General features: G+C 40.2%; 1 protein-coding gene across 3 annotated transcripts in view; it reads left to right on the top strand.

Annotated features, from left to right (window-relative positions):
• The window catches only part of GDA (guanine deaminase), a 124,225-nt gene that overhangs the window by 45,959 nt on the left and 52,928 nt on the right, over positions 1 to 25,338 (top strand). For all 3 annotated transcript variants that reach the window (XM_063913882.1, XM_063913884.1, XM_063913883.1), the window contains 4 exons: positions 14,728 to 14,815; positions 16,401 to 16,506; positions 24,094 to 24,121; positions 24,931 to 25,038. In XM_063913882.1, coding sequence (XP_063769952.1) covers positions 14,728 to 14,815; positions 16,401 to 16,506; positions 24,094 to 24,121; positions 24,931 to 25,038 — 330 coding nt within the window. The remainder of the gene's footprint in view (positions 1 to 14,727; positions 14,816 to 16,400; positions 16,507 to 24,093; positions 24,122 to 24,930; positions 25,039 to 25,338) is intronic.

Genomic DNA, 25,338 nt, shown 5'->3' with positions numbered 1-25,338 from the left:
CACACCCATTACGAGCACGTTGTTAAAAGGCACCTGATAGAGAAGACAGAGCATCCGGCCTCTGATCTGATAAGTGAATCCACCGGGATTCAATTCTTAATCGCGTTAGATTTCACCCGCACCGCTAGAGGAGTGCTGAATTATAAATACATTTCTGCGCTCGCCAATTTGTTAGATAATATCACTGAAATTAGAATAAAATTAGGTGGTAACAGTACTAGGCGCCAGACCCAGATGATAAATTATATAGTATACAAATATAGTCACAGTCACTCAGCACCCATATAACAATTAATGGGGTACGTTCCTTAATATTACTTGAATTTGAGCATGTAGAGAGATCTCTGTTCTCCTCTTAAATCAGTGGGTACTTGTCATCCGGATTTTCAATCATCCAATGTCATAAAAACAAGAGGTAGAAAATGTCTCGTGTAATACCGTTTTAATTTTTAAAAAATATTCATAAAAAACATCTAAAACATGTCTCCTTATCCAATGTAAACAGAGCACTTGCAGCCAGTGCACAGCTATACTGAGTGTAAGAATGGGATAATTACCAGATGGTAAGAGGAAGCAAAGTCCTCAATACAGCAAAAGATCTTAGATACCAGTCAGCCTCCCGGGAAATGGCGTTCTGGATTTTGCGGCAATCACCTCTCCCACAGACAGCAAGATGTCACCTCCAACTGCGCCAACGCGTTTCAGGCCTTGCTAGGCCCTTTCTCAAGGCAAATGTGCTCACTACTAACAGATCCCCCCTTTTATTCCCTGATCGACCAATCACATCTTTAATCAAAAATAAACCTATTTCATGTGTGATAAAAGATGGCTCCCTCCATTTGTTATCTGCTGTTGCCCTGACAACCTGTAATCGTCGTGCACTATATACAGATAAAATTGAATCACATGCAGTGTGAACCTTCACATAATGTGCTAAACTAATATCCCCAAAGTACTTTATGTTGGTAATGTCATTATAAAGTCCATTTTCATTGTTCGTTTTAACTCGCGATACATCACTTCCGGTCATTCCATCCGTGACGTTACTCAGTCCTCATCCACAGTTCGTCACTTCCGGTATCCTACGTTGCTAGGCAGCGGCTGTGATCTTCTTGTGCGTAGCGTCACTTCCGCTCCCAGTAAGTTGTTTCCCCTTCACTGCTCCGTGGGACGTTGTTATTGATGATACTCTCCATTGCTAAGTAGCGGATATAAACAACGTTCCACTTCCGCCCTTCCTCATGGTGGATCATTTCTTAAATACCGTATTGTTTATACCACTGACTTATCCTCCTTATAACTCCATAATGTTGTTATGGGGTAATGAATTACATATTCTTACACTTCAAATCTTCCTATTAGGAATATTCATTTCTCCCATGAACGATAGGTCAGAGTTCATATGCGTCCTGATCGGAAAAAAGGACTCAAATCAATTTAGGGAGTATATATAGAATATTAGATCAAATGATCTCAATTAAAACAACTATATATAAAAAGGCGACCCTTATTTTTTTAAAAAGCTTAAAATTATATGAACTTAGAAACACAATAATCACAGACAAAGTATTGACATTTTGCAATCCCTATAAAAACCACTTGACCTCAAAATCAGAATTAAGACCCTTAGGTAGCAGTGTATTGTACTTATATATTAACTGCATTTCGGTTTTGGCCAATATTTTATTGATGTTATTCTGTCGATGGTTTGCTGATATCTTTTTTATTCCCACAAACCTCAAGATGTGGCCTGGGTCACAGTTGTGTATTTTTCTAAAATGATCAGAAAGTGCATGTGCTTCAAGACCCTTTTTCACATTTCTTAGGTGCTCACTTATACGTATTTTTAAGGGCCTAGATGTTCTTCCTATATAAAACATGTGACATGAGCACTCTATGGCGTACACTACATTTTTCACATTGCACGTGATAAAATCATCTATCAAATGAGCCTGTCCGTTAATTTCTAATTTTTCTAATTTTTTTCCACTGTCAGTTTTAATGGTTTTACACCCCATACATATCCCACAACGGTGAAATCCCTTAGTTGCAATTTGACCTTCCTTTTTGAGGCTAGGGAGATCACTTCTGACTAAACTGTTCTTTATGTTGGGTGCCTTTTTATATATAAAAATGGGTTTTTCCGGTAATACCCCTGACAAGACTGGATCTTTTTTTAACACTTTCCAGTGTTTCCTAATGGATGATTCCAATAATTTATGTTGTATACTATAATTGGTTAGGAATGCATATTCAAAGTGTTTCGATTCATCCTTTTTCTGTTCCTTATCCCTCAGGAGTTCTTCTCTATTCATTGACAGTGTCTGTTCTTTTACTTTTTCAACATGTTCGGACTCATAGCCATTATCCTGGAATCTTTTTTCGAGTTGTTTTGCCTGTTGTTCAAACACGGCATCTTCTGTACAGTTCCTTCTAACTCTCTTGAATTGGCAATTAGGTATTGACCGAAGCCAATTCCTGTGATGGCAACTATTCCTGTCTATGTAGGTTTGGGAATCCGTGGGTTTGGTGTATGTCTTCGTATGTAAGATCCCCTCCTTAACATAAAGGGTGATGTCCAGAAAATCTATACTTTCCCTATTGACATGGAAAGTTAGATGGATGTTGTAGGGATTGTTATTAAGATAGACACAGAATTTCTCCAAGTCCTCCTTCTCCCCTTTCCATATGAAGATGATATCATCTATGTATCTCCTCCATGACACCAGGTTCGCCCCGAATGGGTTGGGACCCCAGACGTAGTCTGATTCCCATTTCCCCATAAATAAGTTGGCATAACTCGGGGCGAACCTGGTGCCCATGGCGGTTCCAACCTTTTGGAGGTAGAAATCCCCGTCAAATTTAAAATAGTTGTTGGTCAGAATGAAACGGACTGCTTCCGAAATGAAGCTCTGAACGTTGATGTCTATATTACTCCTTGTTAGGAACTCCGAAACTGCCCCTATTCCTACATCGTGATCTATTATCGTGTATAACGATTTGACGTCGGCAGTAACCATCAGCATACCCTCTTCCCATATTACTGTCGGTAAATAATTTAGAAGATCCTTCGTGTCTTTCAGGTGAGACCTGTTGGTTAATACCAATGGCTGTAGGTGAAAATCTATCATTTCAGATAGATTAGCGGTGACAGAGTCGACCCCTGACACAATAGGTCGTCCTGGAGGATGTTTCTCATCCTTATGGATTTTTGGGAGGAGGTAAATCACAGGGATAATTGGTTTTTTGTTTCTAACAAACTCTTGTTCCTTATCATTCAACACCTTCAGAGCTCCATACTTTGTAATGAGTGTATCAAGCTTCTCCTGGATTTTTATCGTAGGATCCACTCTCAATTTGTGATATGTAGTTCTATCTGCCAGATGTTGTGTTACTTCATTCACATACCAAATCCTATCCATCACTACCACTCCTCCGCCTTTATCGGCGGGTTTAATAACCAGTTCTTTATTGGTTTTGAGCGATTTAAGTGCAGCTCTCTCTTTATGAGTAAGATTACACTTGACTCCTCTAACGTTGATCTCCCTTATATCATCTTGTACTAATGTTGAGAAGGTTTCTATGTAACTACCCTTCATGTGGTGCGGGAAAAAAACAGATCTGGGTTTAAAGGGAGTGTTGGATGTTAGCTCCGTTTCTCCCAATTCCCGTATCGTTTCTTTTGTGAGAAAAAACTTTTTTAAACAAAGTTTTCTCACAAATTTCTGAATATCAATATATGTGGAGAACTTGTCTATGGAGGTAGTTGGAGCAAACTTCAGTCCCTTTTCTAAGACTGAAATTTCGGGTTTGGATAATGTATATGAGCTGATGTTAAAAATTTTCGTTTTTCCTCTTTCATCAATCCTAAGTGTTTCCAGTGTGGTCTGTCCCTCTTTGTCCTGACCACTAGCCATTACAGGAGTTTTTTCTTTTTGATTCGTCCGAGGTTTTCTTCTTCTTTTTATTTTGTTTTTCCGAGTTTTGTGTATTCCTCCCCGTTTGCCCCTATGTGTTTTTTTATATCCAACACATTTTATCTTGGATAGGTCTTTAGACCTCTTCTCCCTAAAAAACGATTCTCGTTACCATCTCTTTCCAGGGCTGCAAATCTATTACGTTGAGGGAGGGGTGTGCCGTATCTCATCTCTTCATTCCTTCCCCCTCTTTGGTATCTCCCTCTATCATTGAACCTATTCTGATTTATTATAACAGGTGATCTATATGGCCTATTCCGACCTTCAAAGTTGGAATTCATATGGAACCTTCTATTAAATCTTTCTTGTTGATATCCAAAATTTCTGTCCAAATTTCTTCCATCTCTATAGGAACGTTCCCTTCTCGTTCTTTCCCTTCTCCTGGTGTGGCTTCTTTCCCGTGGTTCTCTTTCCTTCTGTTCTCTGTTAAATCTTGGAGGGGAGGGGGTCCTAGCCCTTATATCACCCTGTTCAGATTCTTCCTCTTGTCTGGATACCTCGTTCTTCTGTTTCTTATCCCTAATGTATTTCCTTATTTTCCTGTCTATAAGAGTTTTCTCTACTTTCTTTATATTAGCCTCAATCCTCTGTTCTAGATCTTTATAGTCATTCAAGTCAACAAAAGGGGTTGCTAAATCTTTATATACTTTGATTTCGTTATCCAATTTTTCCAATTCCCTTCTTCGTTCCTCCACAATTAAGTTCATAAGGGAAAAGGAGCAATCACAAATGATCCTCTCCCATTCCTCTTTGAACTCCCCTGACAAACTTTCAAATGAGGCTTGTTTATTAATCTGGAGGCCTTTTGGGATGATCTGATTCTTTATGTATTTTTCTAACATAACCGTTTCCCACCAGATTTTATTCTCTTTAATGAGAGTCTTTTCCAACTTCCTCATAATATCTTCCAAGCTCTCATCTAATAGTTCAATGTGTTCCCCGTCATCTTTGAACAACTGGTCCAAAGTTGACCTCCTATGTTCTCTATATTTAAACATTATCACTGCAGCACTCAAGAAGGTGATCCCTTGGGGGACTTAAATACAGAGGTAGAGAAATTGGAACACCTCACAAATGCGCAGGGATGGCTACCAAAACTATATCCACCAAAAAAGGAATGTCTCCCACTTCCCAAAATAACAGACTTTAGAATAAAATTAGGTGGTAACAGTACTAGGCGCCAGACCCAGATGATAAATTATATAGTATACAAATATAGTCACAGTCACTCAGCACCCATATAACAATTAATGGGGTACGTTCCTTAATATTACTTGAATTTGAGCATGTAGAGAGATCTCTGTTCTCCTCTTAAATCAGTGGGTACTTGTCATCCGGATTTTCAATCATCCAATGTCATAAAAACAAGAGGTAGAAAATGTCTCGTGTAATACCGTTTTAATTTTTAAAAAATATTCATAAAAAACATCTAAAACATGTCTCCTTATCCAGTGTAAACAGAGCACTTGCAGCCAGTGCACAGCTATACTGAGTGTAAGAATGGGATAATTACCAGATGGTAAGAGGAAGCATAGTCCTCAATACAGCAAAAGATCTTAGATACCAGTCAGCCTCCCGGGAAATGGCGTTCTGGATTTTGCGGCAATCACCTCTCCCACAGACAGCAAGATGTCACCTCCAACTGCGCCAACGCGTTTCAGGCCTTGCTAGGCCCTTTCTCAAGGCAAATGTGCTCACTACTAACAGATCCCCCCTTTTATTCCCTGATCGACCAATCACATCTTTAATCAAAAATAAACCTATTTCATGTGTGATAAAAGATGGCTCCCTCCATTTGTTATCTGCTGTTGCCCTGACAACCTGTAATCGTCGTGCACTATATACAGATAAAATTGAATCACATGCAGTGTGAACCTTCACATAATGTGCTAAACTAATATCCCCAAAGTACTTTATGTTGGTAATGTCATTATAAAGTCCATTTTCATTGTTCGTTTTAACTCGCGATACATCACTTCCGGTCATTCCATCCGTGACGTTACTCAGTCCTCATCCACAGTTCGTCACTTCCGGTATCCTACGTTGCTAGGCAGCGGCTGTGATCTTCTTGTGCGTAGCGTCACTTCCGCTCCCAGTAAGTTGTTTCCCCTTCACTGCTCCGTGGGACGTTGTTATTGATGATACTCTCCATTGCTAAGTAGCGGATATAAACAACGTTCCACTTCCGCCCTTCCTCATGGTGGATCATTTCTTAAATACCGTATTGTTTATACCACTGACTTATCCTCCTTATAACTCCATAATGTTGTTATGGGGTAATGAATTACATATTCTTACACTTCAAATCTTCCTATTAGGAATATTCATTTCTCCCATGAACGATAGGTCAGAGTTCATATGCGTCCTGATCGGAAAAAAGGACTGTATAATTTATCATCTGGGTCTGGCGCCTAGTACTGTTACCACCTAATTTTATTCTAAAGTCTGTTATTTTGGGAAGTGGGAGACATTCCTTTTTTGGTGGATATAGTTTTGGTAGCCATCCCTGCGCATTTGTGAGGTGTTCCAATTTCTCTACCTCTGTATTTAAGTCCCCCAAGGGATCACCTTCTTGAGTGCTGCAGTGATAATGTTTAAATATAGAGAACATAGGAGGTCAACTTTGGACCAGTTGTTCAAAGATGACGGGGAACACATTGAACTATTAGATGAGAGCTTGGAAGATATTATGAGGAAGTTGGAAAAGACTCTCATTAAAGAGAATAAAATCTGGTGGGAAACGGTTATGTTAGAAAAATACATAAAGAATCAGATCATCCCAAAAGGCCTCCAGATTAATAAACAAGCCTCATTTGAAAGTTCGTCAGGGGAGTTCAAAGAGGAATGGGAGAGGATCATTTGTGATTGCTCCTTTTCCCTTATGAACTTAATTGTGGAGGAACGAAGAAGGGAATTGGAAAAATTGGATAACGAAATCAAAGTATATAAAGATTTAGTAACCCCTTTTGTTGACTTGAATGACTATAAAGATCTAGAACAGAGGATTGAGGCTAATATAAAGAAAGTAGAGAAAACTCTTATAGACAGGAAAATAAGGAAATACATTAGGGATAAGAAACAGAAGAACGAGGTATCCAGACAAGAGGAAGAATCTGAACAGGGTGATATAAGGGCTAGGACCCCCTCCCCTCCAAGATTTAACAGAGAACAGAAGGAAAGAGAACCACGGGAAAGAAGCCACACCAGGAGAAGGGAAAGAACGAGAAGGGAACGTTCCTATAGAGATGGAAGAAATTTGGACAGAAATTTTGGATATCAACAAGAAAGATTTAATAGAAGGTTCCATATGAATTCCAACTTTGAAGGTCGGAATAGGCCATATAGATCACCTGTTATAATAAATCAGAATAGGTTCAATGATAGAGGGAGATACCAAAGAGGGGGAAGGAATGAAGAGATGAGATACGGCACACCCCTCCCTCAACGTAATAGATTTGCAGCCCTGGAAAGAGATGGTAACGAGAATCGTTTTTTAGGGAGAAGAGGTCTAAAGACCTATCCAAGATAAAATGTGTTGGATATAAAAAAACACATAGGGGCAAACGGGGAGGAATACACAAAACTCGGAAAAACAAAATAAAAAGAAGAAGAAAACCTCGGACGAATCAAAAAGAAAAAACTCCTGTAATGGCTAGTGGTCAGGACAAAGAGGGACAGACCACACTGGAAACACTTAGGATTGATGAAAGAGGAAAAACGAAAATTTTTAACATCAGCTCATATACATTATCCAAACCCGAAATTTCAGTCTTAGAAAAGGGACTGAAGTTTGCTCCAACTACCTCCACAGACAAGTTCTCCACATATATTGATATTCAGAAATTTGTGAGAAAACTTTGTTTAAAAAAGTTTTTTCTCACAAAAGAAACGATACGGGAATTGGGAGAAACGGAGCTAACATCCAACACTCCCTTTAAACCCAGATCTGTTTTTTCCCCGCACCACATGAAGGGTAGTTACATAGAAACCTTCTCAACATTAGTACAAGATGATATAAGGGAGATCAACGTTAGAGGAGTCAAGTGTAATCTTACTCATAAAGAGAGAGCTGCACTTAAATCGCTCAAAACCAATAAAGAACTGGTTATTAAACCCGCCAATAAAGGCGGAGGAGTGGTAGTGATGGATAGGATTTGGTATGTGAATGAAGTAACACAACATCTGGCAGATAGAACTACATATCACAAATTGAGAGTGGATCCTACGATAAAAATCCAGGAGAAGCTTGATACACTCATTACAAAGTATGGAGCTCTGAAGGTGTTGAATGATAAGGAACAAGAGTTTGTTAGAAACAAAGAACCAATTATCCCTGTGATTTACCTCCTCCCGAAAATCCATAAGGATGAGAAACATCCTCCAGGACGACCTATTGTGTCAGGGGTCGACTCTGTCACCGCTAATCTATCTGAAATGATAGATTTTCACCTACAGCCATTGGTATTAACCAACAGGTCTCACCTGAAAGACACGAAGGATCTTCTAAATTATTTACCGACAGTAATATGGGAAGAGGGTATGCTGATGGTTACTGCCGACGTCAAATCGTTATACACGATAATAGATCACGATGTAGGAATAGGGGCAGTTTCGGAGTTCCTAACAAGGAGTAATATAGACATCAACGTTCAGAGCTTCATTTCGGAAGCAGTCCGTTTCATTCTGACCAACAACTATTTTAAATTTGACGGGGATTTCTACCTCCAAAAGGTTGGAACCGCCATGGGCACCAGGTTCGCCCCGAGTTATGCCAACTTATTTATGGGGAAATGGGAATCAGACTACGTCTGGGGTCCCAACCCATTCGGGGCGAACCTGGTGTCATGGAGGAGATACATAGATGATATCATCTTCATATGGAAAGGGGAGAAGGAGGACTTGGAGAAATTCTGTGTCTATCTTAATAACAATCCCTACAACATCCATCTAACTTTCCATGTCAATAGGGAAAGTATAGATTTTCTGGACATCACCCTTTATGTTAAGGAGGGGATCTTACATACGAAGACATACACCAAACCCACGGATTCCCAAACCTATATAGACAGGAATAGTTGCCATCACAGGAATTGGCTTCGGTCAATACCTAATAGCCAATTCAAGAGAGTTAGAAGGAACTGTACAGAAGATGCCGTGTTTGAACAACAGGCAAAACAACTCGAAAAAAGATTCCAGGATAATGGCTATGAGTCCGAACATGTTGAAAAAGTAAAAGAACAGACACTGTCAATGAATAGAGAAGAACTCCTGAGGGATAAGGAACAGAAAAAGGATGAATCGAAACACTTTGAATATGCATTCCTAACCAATTATAGTATACAACATAAATTATTGGAATCATCCATTAGGAAACACTGGAAAGTGTTAAAAAAAGATCCAGTCTTGTCAGGGGTATTACCGGAAAAACCCATTTTTATATATAAAAAGGCACCCAACATAAAGAACAGTTTAGTCAGAAGTGATCTCCCTAGCCTCAAAAAGGAAGGTCAAATTGCAACTAAGGGATTTCACCGTTGTGGGATATGTATGGGGTGTAAAACCATTAAAACTGACAGTGGAAAAAAATTAGAAAAATTAGAAATTAACGGACAGGCTCATTTGATAGATGATTTTATCATGTGCAATGTGAAAAATGTAGTGTACGCCATAGAGTGCTCATGTCACATGTTTTATATAGGAAGAACATCTAGGCCCTTAAAAATACGTATAAGTGAGCACCTAAGAAATGTGAAAAAGGGTCTTGAAGCACATGCACTTTCTGATCATTTTAGAAAAATACACAACTGTGACCCAGGCCACATCTTGAGGTTTGTGGGAATAAAAAAGATATCAGCAAACCATCGACAGAATAACATCAATAAAATATTGGCCAAAACCGAAATGCAGTTAATATATAAGTACAATACACTGCTACCTAAGGGTCTTAATTCTGATTTTGAGGTCAAGTGGTTTTTATAGGGATTGCAAAATGTCAATACTTTGTCTGTGATTATTGTGTTTCTAAGTTCATATAATTTTAAGCTTTTAAAAAAAATAAGGGTCGCCTTTTTATATATAGTTGTTTTAATTGAGATCATTTGATCTAATATTCTATATATACTCCCTAAATTGATTTGAGTCCTTTTTTCCGATCAGGACGCATATGAACTCTGACCTATCGTTCATGGGAGAAATGAATATTCCTAATAGGAAGATTTGAAGTGTAAGAATATGTAATTCATTACCCCATAACAACATTATGGAGTTATAAGGAGGATAAGTCAGTGGTATAAACAATACGGTATTTAAGAAATGATCCACCATGAGGAAGGGCGGAAGTGGAACGTTGTTTATATCCGCTACTTAGCAATGGAGAGTATCATCAATAACAACGTCCCACGGAGCAGTGAAGGGGAAACAACTTACTGGGAGCGGAAGTGACGCTACGCACAAGAAGATCACAGCCGCTGCCTAGCAACGTAGGATACCGGAAGTGACGAACTGTGGATGAGGACTGAGTAACGTCACGGATGGAATGACCGGAAGTGATGTATCGCGAGTTAAAACGAACAATGAAAATGGACTTTATAATGACATTACCAACATAAAGTACTTTGGGGATATTAGTTTAGCACATTATGTGAAGGTTCACACTGCATGTGATTCAATTTTATCTGTATATAGTGCACGACGATTACAGGTTGTCAGGGCAACAGCAGATAACAAATGGAGGGAGCCATCTTTTATCACACATGAAATAGGTTTATTTTTGATTAAAGATGTGATTGGTCGATCAGGGAATAAAAGGGGGGATCTGTTAGTAGTGAGCACATTTGCCTTGAGAAAGGGCCTAGCAAGGCCTGAAACGCGTTGGCGCAGTTGGAGGTGACATCTTGCTGTCTGTGGGAGAGGTGATTGCCGCAAAATCCAGAACGCCATTTCCCGGGAGGCTGACTGGTATCTAAGATCTTTTGCTGTATTGAGGACTTTGCTTCCTCTTACCATCTGGTAATTATCCCATTCTTACACTCAGTATAGCTGTGCACTGGCTGCAAGTGCTCTGTTTACATTGGATAAGGAGACATGTTTTAGATGTTTTTTATGAATATTTTTTAAAAATTAAAACGGTATTACACGAGACATTTTCTACCTCTTGTTTTTATGACATTGGATGATTGAAAATCCGGATGACAAGTACCCACTGATTTAAGAGGAGAACAGAGATCTCTCTACATGCACAAATTCAAGTAATATTAAGGAACGTACCCCATTAATTGTTATATGGGTGCTGAGTGACTGTGACTATATTTGTATACTATATAATTTATCATCTGGGTCTGGCGCCTAGTACTGTTACCACCTAATTTTATTCTAAAGTCTGTTATTTTGGGAAGTGGGAGACATTCCTTTTTTGGTGGATATAGTTTTGGTAGCCATCCCTGCGCATTTGTGAGGTGTTCCAATTTCTCTACCTCAATATCACTGAAATGTATGATGACACGTTTAGGTATACTGGAAGAGAACTTCAGGCTTACAAAACAGAACTGGTACAGCATAGAATGGTTCTCAATTACCTCACAGCAGTGACAGGCGGATATTGTGTCACACTGGCAACACAATACGGCGTGAAATGTTGCACATATATTACGAATAGCACCGAGGATCCGGTCGAGGTCATAGACCAAAAGATGGACGATATTCTCCAATTGAAGTGGGAATTTCGCAGGAGACACAATCTCACTCTTGCTGCTGTAGGTAATGAGCTGACTGGTTGGGTGTCATGGTTGAACCCGCGAAATTGGTTTTCTGGTTTAGGAGACTGGGCTCAAGGAGTCATAATGGATGTTGGGAAGTTTCTCCTATGTATCTTAAGTGTTGTCATATCGATTGGATTGATATTTAGATGCGGTCAGGCTTTAATGAAGTGCAATCATCGTACAAGGGTAATGAGTTTAAGGAGTGAGGAAACTGTAATTCCAATGGACTTGATTTATGACCCAAATGTAGAAACAATGATGTGATGAAAATGCGATTTCTACGGTCCGTTTCTTTCACCTGTTTTTCCGTTTTCTCCAAGGTAACAAGACCCACTTGGACGAGGAATTTGATGAGCCGATATACAGACAACAGAGGGATTAAAGAAGAAGTTTGACAACCTGATACACAGATTTTTGATGAACTATGCCATGGATCCCCAGTTTCCCTAGAAATTTTAAAATTACGCTAGCCCAACACTTTTGTAAATCTATGGACATTGACAGCTTTGCTCGCACCTTATGAGCAAAAGCACAAAGAAGACTGCATTCAACAGACACCAAACAAGACCTCAATCGACGACTGTACATTTACCTGACATAGAATACCACCGCATTTACCGTAATTATGTCTTTTCTTCATTTCTACAACCCTCAGGTAATGACACACATAGTCGATAGGGAATACAGGCACAGATATCAGCAATCACATATCTCCCCCATTCATGTATCATCAACTAAAATGTGCTCCCCCATTTTGTTACAACCAAAGCCGAAAAGAGCTCGGTAAAGTTTGACAGCCCATCCACAGACCCGTACCACGGGATAAGAAGGAATTCACATGTATACTTCGCAATACCTCGAAGCTTGATTTAAAACACGTACGGCACGATGATACATGACCCCCAAGCACGGATTCATACACACATGCTTCTGCTATCTCACTAGGTCATACCCTTTTCCTACCTTCTCCTCTCCTCCCCTACCCAACCATGTAAATGTATTAACCCCTGACATATATTTTTCTCTTTTGAAATGTTTTAGAAGGTGGCAGTTATTATTGACTGCCAAAGGGTGGACTGTCAAAGTCAGAAAAATATCTCTATACACACTGCCATATTTGCACCTCATTCTGGTCCGCGCTGCGCATGCGTGCGCTCTCCCGTGCGTGCGCATACTCACAGTCGCGGGCACCCGCAGGCGCACGGTATGCGTATTTACGGTAGAGTTTATGTGATCGTAGCGTGCGACTCAATCGTTACATATTTTCAGTAATAATGTATTTTGTAGATCATGGTCCCTTTGATAGATTCTGAAAGTTTAGTTAATATAGCATGTTCCTGAACAGAGAGATCCCTCTTTGTATTGTACGAAGGGTCTAACAGGGGTCATACAGTGGTGTTTGGTACCCATCGGAAGAGTATTTAAATAGCAATATTCCGGTGTTGGTTTGGAGCGGATTAATCGCTCATGCGAATAGTTATGGACATAAGAAGTTTATGTCCATTTACTATTATTTGTTCTTATTTAGTCATGCGGCGGGAAACTCAGTATCCCACCCACCTGAACAGTTGGAAGCAGTCACAGCCCACCTGTATGAATCAACCTATGACCTTTTGTTATAATGCGAAGCCGAATTCCTGTGTCCAATGAACAATGAGATTGTAGGGACCATTGAATTGTATTGTGTGTGGGGCATAAATAGGCAGGCCGACCATATCCAGTTCACTCTCTTCAACGGTTCTCATTGCTGATAATCGGGAGCTGGATATCGAGGCGCATGCGATCGTTTCCCCTTGTGCGTAAGTGTTTCTCCGCAATCATATTGATCTTCTTGTTATTCCGAGCCAATCTCTCTCAATTTCTCTCTCTCTCTCTCTCCTTCTCTTTCTCTCTCATTTTCCCTTAAATTGTATTGTATTGTATTTCCTGTGTAGTTATCTGGTTAGGTAGTCTATGTTATATTGTAGTGTATGACTTGTATTGTGTTTAACTCTTTTGCAAGTATAGCATTCATAATATATATTTTAGGCGTTGGACCCTGAGCACGGTATCTGTGTGTTTCTTATAGTATTAAGTATTCTCAGAGCGTCGGTGACGCTCAAACAGCTTTTAAGGTAATAAGGTTATACTGTGTTGCATTTACACTCTAACATTACACTAAGGTTTTAGTGTACAATACACTGTTTATGGTTTAGATACAAAGGTTTAATATAGTGAGCGTCAGCGCCGCTGGTGATCTCCTCGTGGTCCCGAGCGTCCGCTACGCTATAGCGAATCATTACGTTAGTCAACAGCCAATAACGTGCCTGCCTGTGATCTCTTGGCCGTGAGTGAACGTGACGCTTGAGCGTCTCGATCACGGCAAAGCGATTGTTACGCAACTAGCGTACCCTTACGGTACTTCATACGTAGATAGCGTACAGTGTTCTTAGACCTCATAAAGGGTATTATATACGATAAATATTTAGCTTTATCACCAGGAACGACAAGCACTGAACTGATCGCACTGGAAGAGTAAGTCTCGAGCTACTCAGAAACTGCACAGAGAAGTCTATTCGCAATATTGCGAATCTTTCGGTTGCAATTTTGATAAGCTAAGATTCACTCCCAGTAGGCGGCGGCTTAGTGTGTGCAAAGCTGCTAAAAGCAGCTTGCGAGCGAACAACTCGGAATGAGGGCCAATGGGTGTTATCCTTTGATGGCTGATGGCCAGCCCTAGTGCAAACAGGACATAAGTGTCTAGGATGTGTGTCTAGAGGAGACCAGATGCTCCTTGAGATTTGCATGTGTGCAGAATTACACATGTGTAATTTACAGATTTAACATTTCTGAAAACAAATTTAAAACATACTTTAAATGCAGGATAACCAGAAAACAAAGGAAATGTATACATACTGTACTGTATGATGCAAGTTATCCCTCTATGAAAATGAACTTTGTGAAATTCCCAAATCTTTATTATTGATTTCCTTATATGTGTATTTATTTTTAAGAAAAGAACATTGAGAAATGGCACAACCACTGCTTGCTATTTCGCTACCATTCATACTGATGCTTCCATTGTGCTGGCGGAGATGGCAAGTAAGAACATTATGACTTTTCCGTAAATTATTTTGAAGGTGTTATCATCATCCTATTATATTTATTTTATACATTTCCAACATCTTATGCAAAGCTTTATAATACAATGACATGAAGTAGAAAGTAGAGAAATAAATCTGTGTGTAAAGGACCCTTTATGCTGTATGTAGTGACAACAAGCTAGATGTTTGAAATAGGCCAATAAAGAAAACGTAAAACCCTATATGGGTGATATTACGTTCCTGGCTTCAGGACTGCCAGCAGTGGGAGACTGCTGGAATTGGAGTCCTGGGCCCGGACAGCGAGGGGGCCCGGATGGTAGTGGTGTGGATTGGTGCGCACCGCAGTCATAGATGCCTGCAGGTCTGCGTGACCCGAGTGACTTGCAGCTGGCTCCAAATTTGAAATGCTGCCGGCACTGTCTCTCCATGACTGCCTGCTCCGGACTTCTTCCCTATGATTCCCGGCATGCCACCTGTGGGAGCTGCAGGGGGAGCGGACGGTGGGGGGCCATGCCTATTCTGATTCATTTCTGCTTGGCTTTCATTGGCAAAGTTAGAAGTGATGTGGGAGACGGAGTGGCTGTAAGCAAAGTAAAAAAAGATGACTTTTCCAAATGCATTGGATTGCAGCGGTGCCAGCATCAGCATTGCTCAGGGTTAGGTCACACTGGTTAAAGGGAAAAGGATTTTCTTTTCTGGCTGTAAAACAGGAAGGATTGCTACACAAAGGCAGCCCAGGGCACACACAGGTGTGTTACTTCTATTGCTGACAATCTAATATGAAAAATAAATTATTAGCTTTAATAGGAGTTTAACCTTATACTTTGTAGATTTTCTCTGGATTTGCCCAATATAAACAGTAACAGGAACGTAACCACTCACCGTTTAGAACAGATTTATTATTTCACATTTTCTTTTACGGATTCCCTTCATCTCTTCTCCTTTCAGAGCTCTCCTGTCAGTTGAGGTGTAATAATCATCTCACAATATACGGGGAAAGGCTAAAGGCTAGATATTTGTAGTTATCATTCTGTTCAGGGCATGATATTATTGGCAGTACAGCCAGGTCCAGAAAGAGAGGTAACACAGGGCCTGATTCAAAGGTGCATGCAGTCTAGGTTAGTGCTGCGTCTTGTGTAGCAGCAGATCTGAGTGCATATGCAACCCTGCAGGTGGCTTCTATTGCAGAAAGACATCCCGCACAAGATTGTAACCATTGGACATCTCTCGTTGCTCAGGATGGCCACTACAGCTAAGCTGCTGAAGCCAGTAAATTTGCATACGAAGATGCAGTCACTGGCTTCGGAATGTCCCCAATATGGAGGCAATACAACTGCATTTTGAGAAAATGCCTGCTCCCCCAAACACCTGCAACTTGTAAATCAAGCCGTGGTGTACTGTGCACTGCAAACAGGGTTGCAGCAACATCACGGCACATGCGCCTGGTGCCCCCGGTACACGTGACCAAATCGGACTGTGTCAAGTGCTGAATTAGATCCACTGCACTATATTTCTATGTTATGCTCAGCACTGCTATATACTAACTTGAGAATTCTAATATTTTATTTGTTATTGTCCCACAGGTCAGTATGGTCAGAGAGCATTTATTGGGAAAGTTTGCATGGATAGGAATGATACATATCCAAAGTATAAGGAAGATACTGAAGAGTCTATCAGGGAAACTAAAAGGTTGGATAAAAGTATTGCTTATTGCATAACAAAGACTGCATTTTCATATGCATACAGTGATTCACTACTCTTATCTATGTGTACAGGTCTCATGTATAGTTCATTGAAGTCTACTGTATAGCTGCCTAATTTGAAGGCCAATGTGGATAATCCAGCATATTTTACTTCATGTATTAGTTGAAAACTGCAATAATTCAGTTGTCGGCTGGCCAGTGGCGTAAGTTCGTCCCAGTTGCCCGGAGGCAAGATAAATATTGGTGCCCCCCTATTTCCTATATCAAGATAAGTGTGTGTGTGTGTGTGTGTGTGTGTGTGTGTGTGTGTGTGTAACAGCAGACACTTTACTGATGGAGCTATTTGCTCCTGTAGAGGAAGCATGAGAATCCTAACTATATGAAGTTACGTGTAATTGTCAGAGAAGTATCTTCATATAGTTAAAATTCTCATATTTCCTATACAGGCGCAAACAGCTTCATCAGTAAGGTGTCAGCTTCCAGTGTAATAGGTTGTGGTTTCTAATCCTGGGTGTGACACTTGTAAAATGTGTATATTCAGTATAATAAAGAAGGTGTGATTTGTAAGGTGCAGGGACCAGTGAAGAAGTCGGCCACTGAAGAGATAGCAGCAGCTATCAATTAACTTAATTCACTAGTGTCACAGAATGGGAGCCGAGGTGCCCCCTTCAGAGCAGGAGCCCGGCGGCAGATGACTCTGTTGCCTCCCAGAGTTCTGCCTCTGCGGCTGGCAATGCCTTGGAATCTAATTGATAGATGTCTGCAATCAGTCTAAATGGGACCCATAACATAAAAATGATCAGCACCACACCACTAAGAAACAATGGGGGGGGGGGGGGGGATTCAGACCTGATTGCTGGGCTGCTAACTTTGCTGTCCTGTGTTCAGATAGTCGTCACTCCAGGGGGGAGTATAAATTTGCCGTGCAAGTGTGCAATGCTGTGTGTACACTGAGCTGCAAAAATCCACTTTGTGAAATCTCTGTGCAGCCCAGAACTTACTCCTACAGTGCGATGAGAAGAGGCTGATCAGGGCCCGAACTGATGTCAGACACCTTTCCTGAAAACGCTTGGGTATGCCTGCGTTTTTCCCGACACTCCCAATAAATGCTCAGTTACCACCCACAAATGGCCTCCTCCTGTCAATTATCTTGCAGACACCCGTGAAAACACACAGCAGCGATCAGGTATGCATCAGGCCCAATGAATTGTATGTTACACAGTACAGGTTGAGTATCCCTTATCCAAAATGCTCGGGACCAGAGGTATTTTGGATATCTGATTTTTCCGTATTTTGGAATAATTGCATACCATAATGAGATATCATGGTGATGGGACCTAAATCTAAGCACAGAATGCATTTATGTTTCATATACATCGTATACACACAGCCTGAAGGTCATTTAATACAATATTTTTAATAACTTTGTGCCTTAAACAAAGTGTGTGTACATTCACACAATTCATTTATGTTTTATTACACATTATACACACAGCCTGAAGGTCATTTAATACAATATTTTAATAACTTTGTGCATTAAACAAAGTTTGTGTACATTGAGCCATTAGAAAACAAAGGTTTCACTATCTCACTCTCACTCAAAAAAGTCCGTATTTCGGAATATTCCGTATTTCGGAATATTTGGATATGGGATACTCAACCTGTATCTAGGGCATGAGAAGGTTTCTAGTGTCCTTCCACATGTGATTGAAATGGCAAGAAGCTATCCTTTGGTACAAACTGCACTGAGAAAAAATACATTAGATATTGTAAATATGTTTTTCAAAAGGCGACTTCCATTCAAAACTGATCCATGTGCATCTCACCTATTTGAGGTGTGAAATGGGACCCATGTCATATAGTACATTCAATCACCCACATGAGTTTATAAATACTGTAGCATAAAGGATAACCACACTCAGAACAAAAAAAAAAATAGCATTTGAAAATGTTCATTAAGATAAAACAAAATACATAGATTTAACTCCCAGTTAACAGGCATCTCTGTGCGCTGTCAGAACTGTTACGGTCAGAAATATGTAATCCATACTTGCCTACCTGACCCTCTCCATGAGGGAGAAAATGCTCTGTTCCTGGAATTTCCAGGTAATGTATGATTGCCATCACCTGTGGTGAAACGCCTTTCCTATCAATTAACTAGCTCACCACAGGTGATGGCAATCATACATTACCAGGAAAGTCCAGGAACAGAGCATTTTCTCCCTCATGGAGAGGGTCAGGTAGGCAAGTATGATGTAATCCAGTGTGTTTAGCTATAACAATGAATTAATGTGATGGCAATAGTGTAGCAAATGAGATTAATACTGATTATACAGAGGTATTAACTGGGAGTTAAATCTTTATGTGCTATGCCATGAGTCCTATATAAGTATATAACCTATAACTAAAAGTCCTCTTGCAGAACAGTGATTCTATTAAACTTCGTTGTATCCATCTAGCTATATGTGAAATATTTATAATTCTCACACATACTAGGGTATTCAATTATCCGCAAATTCGCGGCAATTTTTCACCCGAAATTTTTTTGCGGCAATCGGGCGAAAATTGCTGCGAAAACGCTCAGTTTTTCGACCTATTTAATTCCAAACGGGTTTCACCTGAAAATTCTTGCAGTGAAAAGTGCAGGTGAAAATGGGGAAATCAGCCTGTACCCCCAAAAATGCTAAACTAACATAGGAAAACAGAAGAGAAGTGTATTAGAGATCACATTAGAGAGTTTTTGGGGACTTAAATTGTGTGAAATGGCTGTTATATGCATTTAAAAAAAAATGCAAAAAAATTATAGAAAGCAAGTTTTTTTTTAGCAAAATAAATGCTCTCATTAAATTTGGGGTACATGAAAATGAGTATAAGTATATATTTGGGTCATTTTAGGGTACTTTAAAAAAAAGTGGAAACAGACCGATTACTCCCATCTCCAAGCATAAAAACACCTGTCCCACTCATAAAGCACCCCAATATACCTGTCCCATACCTTGAACCCCAATTTCCATCACTTTGTACTTTTTCACCCCAAAAATGACATGTCATTATTGGCCAATTAAAAATAATTAAAAACCTCAACGTGCCTAATTAGTTATTAAGGGGGGTGTCCCAGGAGTTCTGTACCATATCCAAACATTTTTACCTTAAAATAGTGACTTTTCCCAACTTTTCACCTGCTTCAGAGTAGGTGAAGTGAAATTAGTGAAAAAATGATCACCGATAAATTTTCCAGGAAAATTGAATAGGCTGTAATTGCGTTTCGCGTGAAAAGTCTGGTTTTTCGCGCAAAAACCGGACTTTTCACGCGAAAAGTCCGTTATCGCTGCTAATTGAATATACCTAATAGTTCTATGACTGAATGAGAGGAAATTGAGGTGCCATATAGTTTTGCTAAGGAATACAGCCACATGGATCAGTTAGCCACATAAGCAATTGAAACATTGGTGAACAAATATTACAGCTTTAATGCTAATAAATAATTAGAAATACGTACCAGAATATATACCCATGTCATTTAACATTATTATGAGCATGGGGAATATATAGGAATATGCAAAAGAAATCACTTGATACAGTAGGACGTATCAATATAGCAGGAATTTATTCTGCTCTCTATATAAGGACAATAAGCATATAAGTTTGCACAGCTCCAGGCATTATCGGTATTTTAAATAAAGCCGTTATAGCCAGATTTATTCAGTATTTGTAAATCAGGCATTTACCCGATTATATTACATGAAGATGCCAAGAACATACACTGTAATGCTGTTATAAATACCTCTATTCAGGTACAGGAAAGCAACAAATGTAACAACTTCTAACTGCTGAAATAGGAATCCATAAATATCAGATCTCAGAACATTGTTACATTTGTTGCCACCATCAGACATCACTGCTAGAAATAATCTAGCTGTTATTTATAACAGAATAATGCTGCATTCACACCGCAAATGCCGGGTCCTACCCGGTAAGACAAACGTGTACTTACCGGGTGGGATCCGGCATTTGCGCTCCGTTGCAGGCTTCCCGACCCGGCAATATACCGGGTCGGTTGCCATGACAACGGAGGCCGCAGCAGCAGCAGGGGCGGGGGTGGAGGCGGCGTCGGGAGAGGAGCTCATCTCCAGCGCCGCCTCTCCCTATCTTGTGAATGGGAACCGTGTCGCATCGACACGGCTCCCATTCACACCGCACCTGACCCGGTAATCAACCCGGGTAAAACCCTTCTTTTTTACCGGGTTGATTTACCGGGTCAGGCGACCCGCTAAATCGCCCAGTGTGCTTTCACATCGCACACTGACCCGGTTCGACACGGCAATATGCCGTGTCGGTACCGGGTTATTTGTGCGATGTGAAAGGGGCATAATAGTTCTAAAAACATTACAGGTAAAAATTATCATACCAAATAAAGACAGCGCACAAGCATTTTCTTTTAAATCACATTTTTATTTTTTCACACCAAATAAAGTTTTTTTATGTACTTTCTACACTTTGTTCTATCTCTATCAATTCTTATACTTCACTTTGCATGACCCCATACTTTAGGGGGACATATAATACATCATATGTGATAATATCAAATAAACACATATCACATATTGGATAAAAAAAGAAAAAAAATCTTATTTTTTTATTAAGGTTTATCAATAAAGTATTTATAGAAAAAATGTATTTCTGTTTGCGGAATGGGAAAAAGTGCTGCTGGTAGAAAGTTGATTCCTTTTTCTCTCTTTTGAAATTTCTGTATGCATACTGAATCAACTAGCAGCACCAGTTACATGTATTTCATGTTAAAATATTCCCTTATTGTAAATATAAAATATTACGTGATATACATTCCTAATAGACTTTTTGGTAATAAATATCATGGTGCGGGAGTGTTTCTATTTCTAAATTCTTTCATAACATGCAAACAGTTACTCTAAGGTTCCCACTTTCCTCAAAAAACATGTTTTGACCTTTATACTGATAAATCTTTATGGTCCAATTATTCAGCGGTTCAGCCACCATACGATTTTGCAATAATAATTGGTGCCGTAATCCAAATATCCTCCAAATCAATTAAGTGTGGGACAGTAAGTTTCTGTCACTCTGTGCTTCTCGTCAATGTAGTCATATTTTCCTCAAGTGTAGTTTTTGTCATGTTAGAGTAGGACAAGTATCAGCTCAAACTCCTGCTCTTTTACTTCTCAAAGTCTCCTTCAACTGTATCCAGATGTTCTCAGCTTTGTGGGTGTGGTCAGAGGCATGTGGGTGTGTACACCCTTAAACTATCATCCCTAATGACTCCCTAAATATGTAAAAGCAGAAAAATTGCATCATTTTGCCGGGCGGATGGTTATCATCTTGCCGTCATGATAATTGGCTTATTTGAATGTGCAAGAACTTCATTTTTCTCACACACCAAGGTATAAATAATAATGACTTTGTGTGGAGTGCAAAAAAATTATTTGTACTTTTCTCATTTGCTGAAGAAGAAAAAAGACCATATATAGAATACATGGCTGCATTGTTATGATATACTGTATGCTGCAAGGATAATTCATTAATTACAATTTGTTATATATGGATGTGCATGCACAGTTAAAAATGAGCAAGTTGCAGGGAAAAAGAGGTGCAACTTGCACATACCTTTTCATGAGGCCCAAAATGTGGAGGGAAAAATGAAAATGTTTCTTCCAAGATTTTATTTAATAACCATAGCTATCAGAGGAATATTAAGTAAATAAATACAAAACTATGATGTATATTTACTAAGCCTTGGGTGGAGATAAAGTGGACAGAGATAAAGTACCAGCCAATCAGCTCCTAACTGTCATTTTTTAAACACAGCTTGTAATATGGCAGTTAGGATCTGATTGGCTGGAACTTTATCTCCGTACACTTTATCTCCATCCAAGGCTTAGTAAATAGACCCCTATGTTCTTATTTGTAAGTGATAAATATTTGCATTTTTTTTACCCAATTAAACATTGTTATTTATACCACTTTCATACCAAAAATGCAGGGACTTACCCGGGAATACGGTCCCAGGATCATGCAGGGACATTCCCGTGTTGGGCCCCGTTTACACCAGCATTTGGAGCCTGGACGTACCGGGACGGCACCTTTCAAACTGAACCTGGGATGGCCCTGCATTTTATGAGAATGTCATTAGAAATGGCCTTTTTTAGGCCCACAAAGATGAGGTCATTAGAGAGAGGGAAGGCAGGTTAATTGTGCATGTACTGTGCCCCCTCCTCTTCTCTGACCGGTCAGTAATGTTATCCCAATCACATCACACTTCTCCTGCAAAGGCAAGAGGAATGCAGCCGGGAGCATGTGATTGCCTGGCAGTGCAACAATACTGACGCACTCCATCAGGGCTGTTTCTAGCCAATTTGGATCCCAGTGCGAGATTTAAAAATGCGCCCCCCCATGACATAAAAAATGTGCCCCCCCCCCCCCCCCCACACACCTAGATAAAAAAAACCCTTGCGCGTGCACCCGACAAGGGGGCGTGGCCTCGTCTAAATGGGTGTGGCCTCGTCTAAATGGGCATGGCCTCGTCTGGAAAGACTACCTCACAATCCAGTTTTTGACCCTGCTCCAATAGATCACGACCACCACAGGAAAAAAAAATTCGACCATATTAAGCCCCACACAGTAATGCCCCCTGCACCATATTATGCCATACACCGCAATGCCCTTGATACATTAAATCCCCATACTACGGCAGGCAAGAGTCCCCATTTCACACATTACGGCAGGTGTCTCCATTTTACACATTGAGAGAGAGAATACTTACAGAGGCGATTACCGCTCTTCGGCCCGCCTCACCAGTCGCTCCTCGTGCCGGCCTTTCCCTCTTCCTAACTTGGATCCCCCTCTGTACTCCGCTCGGGAGGGGGGAGTTTCGCGGAGTGACTGGGTTGCGTCGTGACGTAACGACGCAAACGCGTCATTCCGTGAAACTCCGCCCCCCGAGCGGGTTACTCGGGGAGAAATAGGAGGGGGAAGCAGGGAGCCACAGTTAGTGCAGCGGCGGGCGCCCAGTGCGGTTGCACTGCTCGCCTGCCCCAAGAAACGGCCCTGCACTCCATTTGTGATAGAGATTGCATTTCTTCTACGCCACCTGCTGATCCATCCCACTGACACCCACCACCAGCCCGCCAACCAACCACAGCCACACACATGCTAGGGAGGGCTGCTACAGATAGCGCAGCACATACACACGTCTGCTGGTGCCTGCTGAAAATTCACAACACCATGAAGCTGCCCTGCATAGCCAATCAGCAGCAGCAGAGGCAACCCAGGAAGGCGGGACATATCCCTACACCGTTCTCACTGTCCAAGATCCCGGGAAGATCCCGGGAACAACCCTGGTATATAGCTGGGTTGAAATAGCAGGGCATGGTTCCCTGGATTTTGTCCCCGGACCCTTTCACACCAGCGCTACACCCGGGTAGTTCCCTGGATCAACCCGGGAAAATAGGCTGGTGTGAAAGGGGTATTATTGTGATAATACATACTTAATGAATTTAAAATAAATGACACACCTATAATACTGTATTAAATTATTTTCTAGGTTCATTGAAGTCCTGAAAAATAGAAAAGTGAGTATACAAAATAAAATATTGGAATATTAAAACAATAAGTAAGTTGCTAGAACATTACAGTAATTTGCAATGGCAAGTGATCTACAGACAGAAAAGATAAGTAGTACATTGCTCCTGTGTGTGACATGCCATTGCCTAAGTCTAGCACTATAGGTTCACTTAATGCTGTTATAACAATACCAGCATAAGGAAAAAAAGGGTCTATTCATTATCGGGGACTACCCAGCCCCCATTAATTAACATGATGAATAAGCCCCTTAATCTAGTCATTATTTATCCTTTGTACTGAATAATGTAGTGCAGACTTATTTTGAGAAAAATACACCCAGGGCCATATTAAGATTTGTCTGGGTTCTGGCGTAAAAAAGTTGTTGAGGCCTCTGATCTTGTGTATCGGCAGTGACATTTACACTAGTGTGATTATGTTAGAGGGATAAGGACTTCATGTGATCGTGCACTGTCATGATATCAGGAGTAGACTGATGGAATGGAGCAAGTCACAGACAGAGAATTAGATACCAGAAGGAGAAGTGATAGGCGCTCCTCATGTAGGAAGATTGATTGTGGTGTCAAATGCACCTATTTATGAGATGACAATCGTACATTTAAGTGTTATGAATGCTGCATAAAAATTCTGAATTAGTTATTTCATATCATCTACATCCAGCCTGTGTATTATACAAAGATGAATGAGTTATAAACATGATATTCTCTTATGGAAGGTGCCTCGCTGTGTTCTGCTTTCCCAAATATATTTCCACTAAACAGATTGATAGATTGTCATGACATATTTGTAACTCTTTTAGTATGACAGAGTAAAACCCATTGTAACTCCTCGATTTGGAATATCTTGCTCTGAAAACTTACTGAAGGAACTTGGCAAAATTGCTGATGCACACCAGCTGCATATCCAGGTATGCTATAAATATAATGGAGCTTGTAAAATAGTATACTTATTTATTTAAATGCTTTCTTTTCACACTTCATTATTAGCTGCTTACATTTTTTGGTCATATTTTTAAACGGCATGTAGATTAGAAGCCAGTCCATGGGCAAATATAGGTTTCAATATGAAGGTAATTTAATTAATAGGTATTTAAGGGATACTTTGTAACAATGGCAGAATGAGACAAAAATACATCACCACTCTAATGAGTTCATTCAATTAGGCATGAATTACTCGTGTCATTGGCGTATCTATAATAGGTGCAATG

The sequence above is a fragment of the Pseudophryne corroboree genome, chromosome 1 (assembly GCF_028390025.1).
Source record: "Pseudophryne corroboree isolate aPseCor3 chromosome 1, aPseCor3.hap2, whole genome shotgun sequence".
Classification (NCBI taxonomy): domain Eukaryota; kingdom Metazoa; phylum Chordata; class Amphibia; order Anura; family Myobatrachidae; genus Pseudophryne; species Pseudophryne corroboree.
This window is presented reverse-complemented; position numbering and strand designations above follow the sequence as displayed.